Raw genomic sequence first — 12,215 nt, 5'->3', positions numbered from 1 at the left:
TTCTTACCTTAGGCACCATACCCCACTCCACCCCACCACACCCTGACACCAAACTTGGCTGCCTGGGTGTAGGAGACCCCCGGGGGCATATGGCCCGTCAAGGAGGGCTGTGGGGTGCTCCTACCTGGCCTACTGCCCTTTCCAAATTGGTTTTAATGAGGGTCTCTCTGTTCCCCATTTCTTGCAGCTGAAGCAATTTCCTTCTGGAATCTTCCTGAAGCTTCTCTTCCACCTGAAACAATGATGAAAGCAGGTGCTGTCTGCCACTAATGTGGTCATGAGGCCTTCTGGGGGGGCCCTCCAGGATAACCAATGGCCGTGGGGGGGGGTCCGGAGGACACAGGGATAGCCGCAGCCCATGTGAGTAAGGTGTGGAAGCAGGCTTACAAGGCCCTGTCCCCTGGGGCCAAGGGCCAGGCTTTACACCCTGGGTACATCCATGCTAGCCCTACCCCAGGCTTGACTCCGAGCGCAGCCCCTAATAAGTCATGTGACCTCAGAGAGTTATTTTGCTGGTCTATGAGTCAGTGTTCCCCGGGGGTGGGGTGTTACCAGGACTGCCTCGAAGGGTTACTGTGGGGTGAAGAGTATTTGGAGTTGCCATGGTATGTGTGTTAGGGTGTGTTGCCACTTATAAAGCTGGAAGATAAACTACCCATTATTCTGAACCCCAAGTAACCTGTCCACAGGGGGCTTGGTAAATACTGTTATTAGGAATAATTTCCTGACCACATCACCAGTGGGGACCACACGAGGCCATCCAAGCAAGAATTTGAAGACAAAACAAAACAAAACAAAAAACCTGGGCCTTGCAGCAGGTATTTATAAGGGATGGGGACAGATGCATGGCTACTTACTCCCTCTCTGTAAGCCCGAGAGTGCTCAATTCTGCCCTCTGCTGACCATTGTGGGACATGGCTGCATCTCTAGTCACACTTTTTTTTTTTCAAATCAGTAGAACATGATGGCATGTTCATTCGTGTATACAATGCATTCTGAGCACACTTATTCCTCGTTACCCTCTCTTGCCCTCTCCCACGTCAGCTCCTTCCCCTTCCACGGGGACCTTGGATCTAGTGGCATGGAGGGGGGGCTGTCCTTCAAAGGGAAGGGGTTTCATGGTGACGTAGTCTCACAAGCCTCTTATTGGGGTCTGGAGAGGGATACAGCAATACCATACATCCCAAATCCATCAGAACTCTCTTCAAAGCTCTGTGGGGGCAGCAAAGAGACTCTTAGAAGCTTGCTCGGGAAGCCTGCTCATAGCTTTGGTCTTCATGGCTCTTCCTGCTCCCCAGCCCAAAGCCCCAGAGCCCGCCTTAGCCACAGCTCAGCTCCGCCCTGGCCTCCCATCACTGGTACAGGGGGGGGTACTTAGGGGTGCATTTAATCCTAAGAGGCTTATCAGGTCCCTACCCTGCACACAGCCTCAGGCTGGGCACTGGGTTCTTTGGCCTGAGATTCAGGGTCTCCTTTCCTTCAGTTCAGTTTCTTCTAGTGCATTCTCCAGGGCACTGCTGAGAGTCACCCAGATGTGATCAACAGTGTCTGAAGAAGCTTCCTTCCATGAGGCCTGGGTGACCTGGGCTGTCTGGTGCAGTGACCACTGGCCATGTCTGGCTATATGTGTCATGTGATTAGGGACATTGGATTACACCCTTGCTCAGTGGAAGATGTGGATTTTCAATTGAATTTACAAATAGCATTTTATATTTAAGTATGAATATGGAGGGACAGGATTTTAAAACGATTTTTGACTCCGTTTCAATAGTCACACGTGGCTAGTGGCTGTGCCATGGTGATGAGACACCTGGGTGGGGCTTCTGGCTTGGTTTTTGTCCCTTACTGAGTGCACGATTTCACACGAGCTGTTCTGCACTGAGATGCCTCCTCAGCGCTCAGTCCCTCATCTGTCACGTGGCCACAACGGCTTCCAGAGATCTCAGAGTGGGCTGAGTGAGAAGACAGAGTGTGCCCGCCACAGTGCCAGACGCAGCCCTCTCTCCACCATCGTAACTAGTCACAAACCCAGTCGATGCTGGGCCACAGCCTTCCAGTAACTCTTCTCTGCATCCAGGACACAGTCCAAGCTCCAAACTTAAGGAAGAACCAAGCCAAACCAAATAAAGCCAGCAAGTCTAGGATGCAAGAAGCCCGCAGGAAGGTGAACAGGGTAAGGAAAATGAGCTCACCCCAGGAAAAGTTGTTGCACATTAGCTGTGAGTCAAAGGGAAAGGGAATCTCAAAAAAAAAAAAAGGCAAGGAAAACCTGATTACATAATGCCGTCTCATAGTAATGTGGTTGTGAGCCTCCTGATAGAGGTGCTAGGAGTTAAACCCAGGTCCTCTGAGAGAGCAACAAGCACTCTTTACCTCTGAGCCATCTCTCTAGCACATTTCCCTCTTTCTGTGCAGTTCAGGGACCAACCTAGGGAATGGTGTCACCCACAGTGGGCTGGCTGGTTCTTCCCATAACAATTAACAATCAAGACAACCCCCGCAGACTAGCCAAATCTAGATAATCCCTCAACTAAGGTTCTCTTTTCTGGTGATCCTAGGAGCTGGCAAATCAACAGTTTAAAGCTGACCATCACAATGGTCAAACTTGACCTAAGAGGCACATGCAGAACACTGTGTTTTCTGCAGAATGTATGTTCTTCTTATAGGCACATGTGAAGCAAGCATAGACAACATGCAGACCACCAAGAAAACCTCAGTCAATCCCAGGGGGCTAAAATCACCTAGAATAAGACCCTTGTATATAGTGTAATCAATCTAGAAACCAATAAGCAAAAGGTAGTCAAGAAATCCTCATATATTTAGATATCAGAAAATAACCCCAATTACCCCATATGCCCAGGAAGAAATAACAGTGAGCATTGGAAAAGACTAGGTTCTGAGTAACAATGGAAAACATCCTAGAATGTGTGTAAAAGCCTTATATAGAGGAGAATGTATGGACCAGAAAGCAGCTGGGTTCTGTTACCATGACTACAATGATTTTGATGAGGAGATAAGCCAAAGTCAACCCATTTTCACTGAAAAGATATTTTGTATAGTGAAGTCCATTGAGCACATTTCCAAATGTTTCCATTTTCATTATCTTGGAATCATTATTTTCTGGATGCATTCTTTTCTGGCCAAATTTCACAGGTAGGTTTTCTGGCCACTGCCATTTAAAATATTAATTTTATGTGTGTGTATGCACATGAGGGCAGGTACCTGAATTGCCTGGTGAGTTCAGATCTCAGCAGTCATGTCAGGCGGCTCACCACCACATGTAACTGTGGCCCAGGAGACCGGACACCTCCTCTGGCTTCCAAGGGCACCTGGACTCACATGTACATATGGGTGGACTCACACACCGGTGTGAGTGGAGGCCAGGGGTTTCTTTTCTTTTCTTTCCTTCCAATCGCATTTTCTTTTTATTGTTTGAATTTTAGGCACAGATACAATGTATGTTGATCAAATCCACGCCCCTATTCCCTTCTCTCCAGTTCCTTCCCTATCCCTACCCCTCCTTTATTTTTTTCTTGTTTTATATGAATGAATTTTCCTGTGTATGCCGACAAGAAGGTGTCGGATCCCTTGGAACAGGAATTACAGATGGCTGTGAGCACCGTGTGGGTGCTGGGAACGGGAGTCCGGTCCTCTGCTGGAGCAGCCAGTGTTCATAATCGCCCAGTGCTCATAATCGCGGGGCCGTCTTTCCCCTCCCAACTTTATGTGCTCTTTTGAAAACCCCACTGAGGCTATTTAGCGCTGCCAATACATGCATGGCTGTGGGGCCACCTGCTGGGGCATGGGCAGGATCTCAGGGCTTGCATCCTTGAAGAAAACTGACTCTTCTCCCCCAGCAGTCCTCAATTGCCAATAACTCCTCAGCTAGGGGAGGGGGCCTCATGAGCCCCTCCCACAGCCGTGGGATTTTGGCTGATTCTGAGTGTGTTTATTGCTCTTTACTCTTATTATTATTTTCTGAGACAGTTTCTCACTGAATCTGGAGCTCATTGATTCTTCCAGATTATTTCTGGGGATCTAAACTCAGCTCTCCATGCTTGCACAGCAGCCGCTCCCCAGACCTGTTAGGATCTGAGCCATCTCCCCAGACCTGCTAGGATCTGCAGGAGGGGTGAGTTATTCTGCGGATCCTGCTCAGGGGTACTTTCTCCCGTTGTGAGCAGCGGCAGATGCGGGCATCGGCCACACGGGGGCGCTGTGCGGCTGAGCGGAATGCTGCACCCTGAGCGCCCTGTCTCCCGTGGTCGTGGTCACAAGCTTCCCTGAACCACGCACCTTACTCTTTTCTCGTAGCGTCTTGGAGATGGCATTCTGATTGGAACAGTTCTTCTTCAGTTCCTCTCTGAGCTTCTTCACTTCTTTCTCCATGTCTTGCATTTGCTGGAAATAAAACCCAACCACAGAGAAGTTAAGTTTCCCTGGGCGTGGCGAGAGTTACCCCCTAAATGGAAGGACTCCCTTATTCTTGGGGTTCACTAAGGTGTCACAACGCTGCCTATGGCTGTGACCATACTCGAGATGGAGAAACTTAGGTTTAGGTGAGCATAGGTCCAGGGCAGGGAACTTGAATGAACTTTTATTGCCGCAGCAGGTGTAGCCTCCTGTCCCCATCCGTGCCCCTGCTCTGCTCCAGAGGAAACCCACGAGAAAGAGCCAGCTGGTCAGAGAACCCCGGAGAGAGCTCCATGGCTTCCTCCAAACAGCCCAGAGTCAGAACTTCATGTTTTGGGGGAGGGCTGCGGGTCCCACCATGAATGTCAAGCTCAGGCTCTCAGAGGCGCGCTTCCCAGATGAGGACATCTCAACTCACGCTTCTGCAGAGTTTCAACTCCTTCTCCCGGGCCTCCCTGCTCTCCTTCTGGGCCTCCTCCTTCCTCAGCTCTTCTTTCAGCACTGAACACTGAGGAGAGAGAGATGCCGAGGCTGGTGGTGTGGGGGTGTCTGGGGGAGGGCCTTCCCCGGCCCAGCAGGCCCCGAGAGCACTTTCCAATCGCACACCCACGGTTAGCAAGGGAGACAGCGTCAGAGGCTCCGGGTTCCTGCCTCTCTCAAGATCTGAGATCTAGATTCCCTTTCAGAAGCCAGCAATCCGAATCGCGAGAGAAACCCATCTTTGAAGAGCTGGGGAAAGGGGCATGTGTGGGATGCCACTGGGAACGGGGTGGCTCTAGGGAATGCATCTTGTCACTTCTTAGGTCCTGACCACACGGCAGGGGAATGCAACACTCCCTTTGGAGGGGGGACTGGGCGGCAGGCGGCGGGAGCATGAGGAGGTGAGATCCCACCTAAGAATCTGTTCAGTTTTAGCTGTCAACTCAACACAAAATAGAGTCACCTGGGAATAGTGTGAGGAATTATCTACATCAGGTTGGCCTACACGCATGACTATGGGGGACTGTTGCGATTCGCCATTGATGTAGGAAGACCCAGTCCACTGTGGGTGGCGCCATTCCCTGGGCAGGGGGTCCGGAGCAGTGTGAGAGAGGAGAAAGCAGGGGTCTGTGGGGTTATTCTCGCTCTGCCTCGTCTGTGGACATGATGCTGCAAGCCCTGCCTTGACTTCCTTCAGTGATGAGCTATAGCCTAGAATTGTAAGACAGAGTCAGTAAATCCTTTCTTTTCCTGAGTTGCTTTTTTTCTTTTTTGGGGGGGCGGGTGAGGAGAGGGGTTAGGCATTTTATCTCAGCAACAGAAATGAAACTATAGCAGAGTGCACTCGAAAGCCCGTAGCCAGATCCCATCAGTGAATCTGAAGGCTTAAGGCCCTCTCACCATGTTCTGTGTGATGGTTTGAACGTAAAACGTCCTCCATTGGCTCGTGTGTTTGAATAGGTGGTTCCCAGCAGGTGGTACTGTTCTGAAAGGTTGTAGAACCTTCAGGCAGTGGGATCTTTCTGCTGGGAGTGTGTCAGTGGGGGTGGGCTTTGAGATTTGACAGCCCAGCCTCACTTCCTGTTTGTCTTCGGCTTCCTGAGGGTACCATGTGACTGTCACCCCAATTTATGTACTCATGGTTGCACAGCAGGTACTTTGCCTCTCCATCCTCCTAATACCTTTTGGAAACAGTCTTATGTAGCCCAGGCTGGCCTTGAACTCTTGGTCTTCCTGTGCTAGATTACAGACATATACCATATGAACAGCATGGACATGTTTATGAGTTAGAATCTGCATCATGTTAATTCTGAGCCCCGTGTTCACTCTTCTTTGAAAAGCTACAGGGAGGGGGCTAGAGAGATGGCTCAGTGGTGAAGGGCACTGGCTGTTCTTCCAGAGGACCCAGGTTCAATTCCCAGCACCCACATGGCAGCTCATAAACACCCTAACTCCAGCTCCAGGGGAATCTTGTGCCCTCTTCTGGCTCCCACAGGTACTGCACTCCCAAGCACACACCCATGAACAGACACACATAATTAAAAAGAAAATAAATCTTAGGAAAGAAAAGCGGCAGGGAACTTGGCTGATGGGGGATGTCCTTCTGTATGCTGGGAATATATGTTTCTCCTATTGGTTGATGAATAAAGCTGTTTCAGCCAATGGACAAGCAGGATGTAGCCAGGCAGGAAATCCAAACATGGATAGAGAAAGGCTGTAGTAGGTGGAGTCAAAGAGATGCCATATAACTTCTAAGGAAGCGAGTGCCCCAGGCATCACAGTAAGCCAAGACCACATGGAGATATACAGATTAATAGATATGAGTTAATAATTAAGAGAGAGCTAGCAATAAGAAGCCTGAGCAATAGGCCAAACAGTTTATAATTAACATAAACCTCTGTGTGTTCATTTGGGACTAAACAGCTGTGGGACTGGGCGGGACAGAAACTTCCATGGAAACTTCCATCAACACTTGGCTCTCTAAGTTGGTCTTTTGAGGAGGACACTTAAGGATTTAGCCTCCAGGCAACTCCTCCTTATGTCCCTGGACCCCATGCTGTGGGAAGAGGCTGTGATGTCCAAAGTCAAGGCCCAAGAGACGCGAAGACGGGCACGTCACACGACTCACCCTGGAGCCCAGGGCTTCCAGCTGGTACTCCTTCTCTTTGTTCTGGCTCTTCAGCTGGCTCACCTCCTCCTTCAGCTGCTGAACCTGCTCGTTCCGTGCAGACATGTCTTTCTGTAAAGATGTCACCATCCCTGTTTTAAACGAAGCAAGGACAGAGATCAAAGACACAGAGAGGATCACTGACATGGCTACCGCTGTCGGCCATGGAGGACCCCAGGAGCAGGAACGGCACCGAGACCGTGTCGTGTGGCCGTTTCTTCCCAGGGGAAGAGGGATGCTCCTCCTGCCGGTTGTCGGGCTCGGTGTTGATACCTGATTTCCCTCACTCTGTTTTGTTTTGTTTGTTCATTTTTTGAGATGGGGTCTCTCGCTGAGCCGGGAGCTCATCAATTATATGACTCCCAGGGATGCTCCTGTCTCCACCTCCCCAGTGCTGGGGTTACCGGTGTGCACCAGCTGAGCCTGACTTTTTACATGAGTTCTGGGGATTGAACTTGGGTCCTCTTGCTTGCCTGGCAAATACTTCACTGACTCAGCTGTTTGCCAAGACCTTTGTTCCAGGATTCCTGATACTCTTCCTTTTTGTTTTCTCCCAATGCCTCTGTACTCTTCTGGTCTCTAGACACATTGTTCTCTGCCTCCAATGTCCCCAGTGTCTTCCCGACACACTAAAAGACAATCCCCAGAGGGATCTGGCTCTGCCTTCTCCTCTGACCCTGTCTCTCTCAGCGTTTCTTTCCCCGAGACACGTTCACCTGTTGCTCCTTCAACAGAGCTGCTGCTTCCCGCCCCGGACCTCTGAACGTGCTTGCCGCTAGTAGGACACGGTCCCTACAGGGCTCCTCCTGTAGACACACGCGGGTCTCTCCTTACTCCCGAAGCCCCAACCACCATGCTGTTCCATTTTGTTTTCTTTACAGCATCATCTGTCCCTCAGACATGCTTGCTTGCCTGTTTGCCTGTCATTATGTCACCCTCAGCCATATCCAGGCCTGGAGTATAGGAACTGATTATAACTTGCTCAGGGCTCTCCTCCTAGAGTTCAGAACTAGAGACCCAGTGGTTGTCAGTGAATGTAATATAGGGATGGATGGATGGATGGGTGGGTGGGTGGATGGGTAGATGCATGGGTGGGTGGATGGATGAGTGGGTGGATGGATGGGTGGGTGGGTGGATGCATGGGTGGGTGGGTGGATGGATGATGGATGCATGGGTGGGTGGGTGGATGGATGATGGATGCATGGGTGGGTGGGTGGATGCATGGGTGGATGGGTGGGTGGATGGATGATGGATGCATGGGTGGGTGGGTGGATGCATGGGTGGATGGGTGGATGGATGATGGATGCATGGGTGGATGGGTAGATGGATGATGGATGGGTGGATGGGTGGGTGGATGGGTGGATGGGTGGGTGGATGGGTGGATGGGTGGGTGGATGGGTGGGTGGGTGGATGGATGATGGATGCATGGGTGGGTGGGTGGATGCATGGGTGGATGGGTGGATGGGTGGGTGGATGGATGGATGGGTGGATGGGTGGATGGGTGGATGGGTGGGTGGATGGGTGGGTGGGTGGGTGGATCCAAGCTAACTGACCTCTGTGGCTGGCAAGGTGGCCCACGTGTTGACTGTCCCCTTCCCACATTCTTCAGCACTGAACTACTTCAGTTGATCAGTTAGTAAAATGTTTTCACTAGGGCCAAGAGCCCATTCAAGGAAATGGTTCTCAGTGCTCCAGACCACTCAGCATCTTTGCTCCTAGCCAAGGGATGACATTCATTCAGATGTTGAGTGGCTTTGGTCACAACATGGCTGCCTTTGAGGTGGTCCCTGTGCTAAAGCTGGCTGGCGAGCACACTTCTGGGGAAGACCCCAGTCACTGACAGGATGGCCTGAGGGTTGCTAAGAACTCTGAGACTCTGTCCCAGCTCAGAGAGCAATGTGTGTTGGTTTATTGGTGATGTCTTCCAGGGCCACGAGCATGAGTGATGGGGTAGCGTCTCCTAAGCCTGACTCCAGAAGAGCTCACCTGATGTGATGGCATGGTCTCTCTTTAAGTTCTCGCCTTCGTTCTTCAGCGTTTCGATTTCTGAGTTGCGCTCAGCCAGGGTCTGAGATAGCACCTGGCTATAGCCTTTTTGAAGGGCACTGATCTGTGGGAGGAGTCATCACATAGTCAGAGGGCAGGACCGGGCCCAAGACACATGGGTATTTCCCAAAGCTGTGCAGAGATTCTGACCTGTCGCATGATCTTGTTTCAGTACTGACAAAGGTGCCGCTGCCCCACTGCCATGGGACCCCTGTCCTCCAAGTGTACATTTTTATGTCAACGGGACTCTCAGCCATAAACAGAGCAGCCTGGGGTTTCCCGTCAGCCACCACTGGCTAGATGTCAAACAGAGTTCAAGAGAGGTCACAGGTTGTATGTAACCTTAATTTCCTCAGACGACAATGGACATATTTCACAGATCCCCAGATTAGGGATGGAGGTAATCCAACACACATCCAGGAATTTACTTAAAACACTGAGTTTTAAAGACAATTTTATGGTGGGGGATTGGTGGTGAGCATGCCACAGTGCATGCGTCGAGGTCAAAGGACAACCTCCTCTGGGAAGATCAGACCATGTAGAAATACATAGTTTAGTAGTTATGGGTTAATAATGAAGACAGAACTGGCCAATAAGAAGCCCAAGCTACTGGTCAACAATTTCATAATTAATATCGTGTCTGTGCGTTTATTTGGGGCTCTCAAGGGCAGCGGGACCTTGCTGGGACAAAGAACCATATGTTACACTACCACATTCACACATACACACACACACACACACACACACACACACACACACACGCAGAGCGGGAGTCTTTACTATGTAGCCTATACTTGGGGGAGGGCCGTATGTGACTGCCAACATCTGGTCCCTGCTGTGTCCAGGCTATGCTGCCACAGGAAAGACCCTGTGTCCTGTCTTAGTTTTTGATTTGTGTGTTTTTGTTTTTGTTTTTTTGAGACAAGTTTCTCTATGTAGCTCTGGCTGTCCTGGAACTGGTCCAGACTGGCCTCAAACTCACTGAGCTCTGCCTGCCTCTGCCTCTCTGAAGTACTGGGACTAAAGGCGTGCGCGCCAACATGCCATGTCTGGTCCTGTCTCTGCTTTTAGTTCTGTGAGCATGGTCATGCTAGTCCCGACTCTTCAGGACTGTGGAGAGCTTTTATAAGTTAATGGCCTTAAAAGTGCTCAGACAATGTCCCGTGGACATATAAATATTAGCTGTGATTATTTGACTCTCCAGTGCTGTTTTGGCTTTAGCTTCTGGTTGCTTTGGGGGAAGGGACACAGACTATAGTACCTACTGGGTGACTGCTGACCGACCATCATGCCCTGCCCCAGGCCTGGCATGAAAAAGACAGAGCAAGTACTGTTCCACCCAGATTTGGGGTGGGACGCTGCACCTGCATTCCACCACTAGATGGCGCCCATAGGCCTGTGTTGGGCATCCCTCTGAGTAGAAGTCCTTGGTAAAACCAACAGGGGTTTTACCTGTTGGTAAAAGCCATAAAGAAAAACAAAACTGCAGGAGAATAGATGGACCTGGAAAATATTATAATAAGTGTGGCAACCAGGCCTGATCTCAGACAAACACCATTTGTTGTCCCTCATATGTGGATCTTAACGTTTTATTTATTTACTTATCTGTATTTGAGTGTATGACTATAAGTATGTCGTTGCATCACATGTATTCGTGATGCCCGAGGAGGGCAGAAGAGGGCGTTGGATCCCTTTGGGACTGGAGTTACAGGCTGTTGTGAGCCGCCATGCGGGGGCTGGGAATTGAACGCTGGTCCTCTGCAAGAGCAGCCAGTGTTGTTATTCGCTGAGCCATCTCTACAGCCCACTTCTAACGCTGTTGTATGCACTATCTGTGTGGAAGGGGGGAGGATAAATACCCAGAAACTAGAAAGAGACCATGAGAGGGAAAGGTTCCTTTACGTGGGAAATGACCCTATAATTAAACCTCAGTGCATGTTAAGTACAGTTTATTTAACCTCTCCCCAAATCATGACTGGTTAGGCCAAGCATAGGAGCTTTAAGTCTCTCATTAGGCTGTTAGGAATTGCTTTTCAGATTCACTTCTAAGTAGTAAATAATGCCACTGAAGGTGTTTCAGTATTGTTTCTTCCCATTTTGCACATTTAACTCTTCCCAGTGAGTTTTGGTTTTGTTTGGATCTTGACGCCTTTTACCTTGCATTAATTGTTATTATGTAAATTAAAACATCCTTCGCGTTCACTAGATCTTATTGTGTAAACGCAAATCTTCTAATAAAAATTTAAATAATGGAAAAAATCCAGGGAGGGTAAAATCCAGTGTGTGTGTGTGTGTGTGTGTGTGTGTGTGTGTGTGTGTGTGTGTGTGTGTTGGGGACACACAGGCCTGTTCCCCTCCCCATACTTGGAGCTACACAATTGAATCTGATCTGTGCTTTGGAAACCAAGAATGAAGAAAAGCTCCTCTTCCTACTTACCATAAAAGACACCTGTACTTAAAAATAAATGTTTCTAGGGGCTTCAAAGAAGGCTTAGTCGGTAAGAGAGCTTGCAGCTCAATCACAAAGAAGATTGGAGTTCGGATCCCAGCATTCACATAACAGGCAACTGTGTCAGCACACAAGCCTATAAGGCAGGCCCTGGGGGGGGGGCAGAGAAAGGGAGGTCCCTGGGGCTGGCTGGCTCTAGGCTGAGAGATCCTGTCTCAGGGGGAAAAGACTGCGAGGGACAGGTGTGAGCTCCCATTCACACGGGCAGGCATACACTGTGCACATTCAAAACTAAAAACAAATAACCATTTCTGATTCTTAGCTTAAATCTTTCTTGTGCAGGACACCAAAGGCATTCTCTAAAGATGAGCTTGGGGCAGGGACAGGAAGGGTTGCCCCTAAGAGTCCAAGGCTATTAGATGGAAAACAATTCAATCAAGCACCGCAGCCCCAGGGTCTCAAACTGCAAACAGCTTTCAGACGTCTCCATTGCCTTCATTACCCAAATAAATATCCAGATTGTCTGTCTCTGGCACAAACCCCAGGATGTTTATTGCCTGGTTAGGCTGCGTAATAAAACGGGTATTGGATCATAAGAAAGCTAACAGCGCTGGGAAGAATGATTGCCTCGAGGTACTAACCAGGCTGATGGCGCAGGCG

At 49.7% G+C, this 12,215-nt stretch overlaps 1 protein-coding gene across 10 annotated transcripts in view; it reads right to left on the bottom strand.

Annotated features, from left to right (window-relative positions):
- Window positions 1–12,215, bottom strand: part of Fhad1 (forkhead associated phosphopeptide binding domain 1) — a 114,945-nt gene that overhangs the window by 66,762 nt on the left and 35,968 nt on the right. For 9 of the 10 annotated variants that reach the window (XM_040757481.1, XM_040757482.1, XM_040757483.1 and 6 more), the window contains exons 7-11: window positions 9,047–9,170; window positions 7,022–7,152; window positions 4,832–4,921; window positions 4,297–4,401; window positions 125–232 (exon numbers count right to left, since the gene is read on the bottom strand). In XM_040757481.1, coding sequence (XP_040613415.1) covers window positions 125–232; window positions 4,297–4,401; window positions 4,832–4,921; window positions 7,022–7,152; window positions 9,047–9,170 — 558 coding nt within the window. The remainder of the gene's footprint in view (window positions 1–124; window positions 233–4,296; window positions 4,402–4,831; window positions 4,922–7,021; window positions 7,153–9,046; window positions 9,171–12,215) is intronic. The other variant, XM_040757484.1, reaches the window with a different exon arrangement.

This window comes from Mesocricetus auratus, unplaced genomic scaffold (assembly GCF_017639785.1).
Source record: "Mesocricetus auratus isolate SY011 unplaced genomic scaffold, BCM_Maur_2.0 Super-Scaffold_100014, whole genome shotgun sequence".
NCBI lineage: Eukaryota > Metazoa > Chordata > Mammalia > Rodentia > Cricetidae > Mesocricetus > Mesocricetus auratus.
This window is presented reverse-complemented; position numbering and strand designations above follow the sequence as displayed.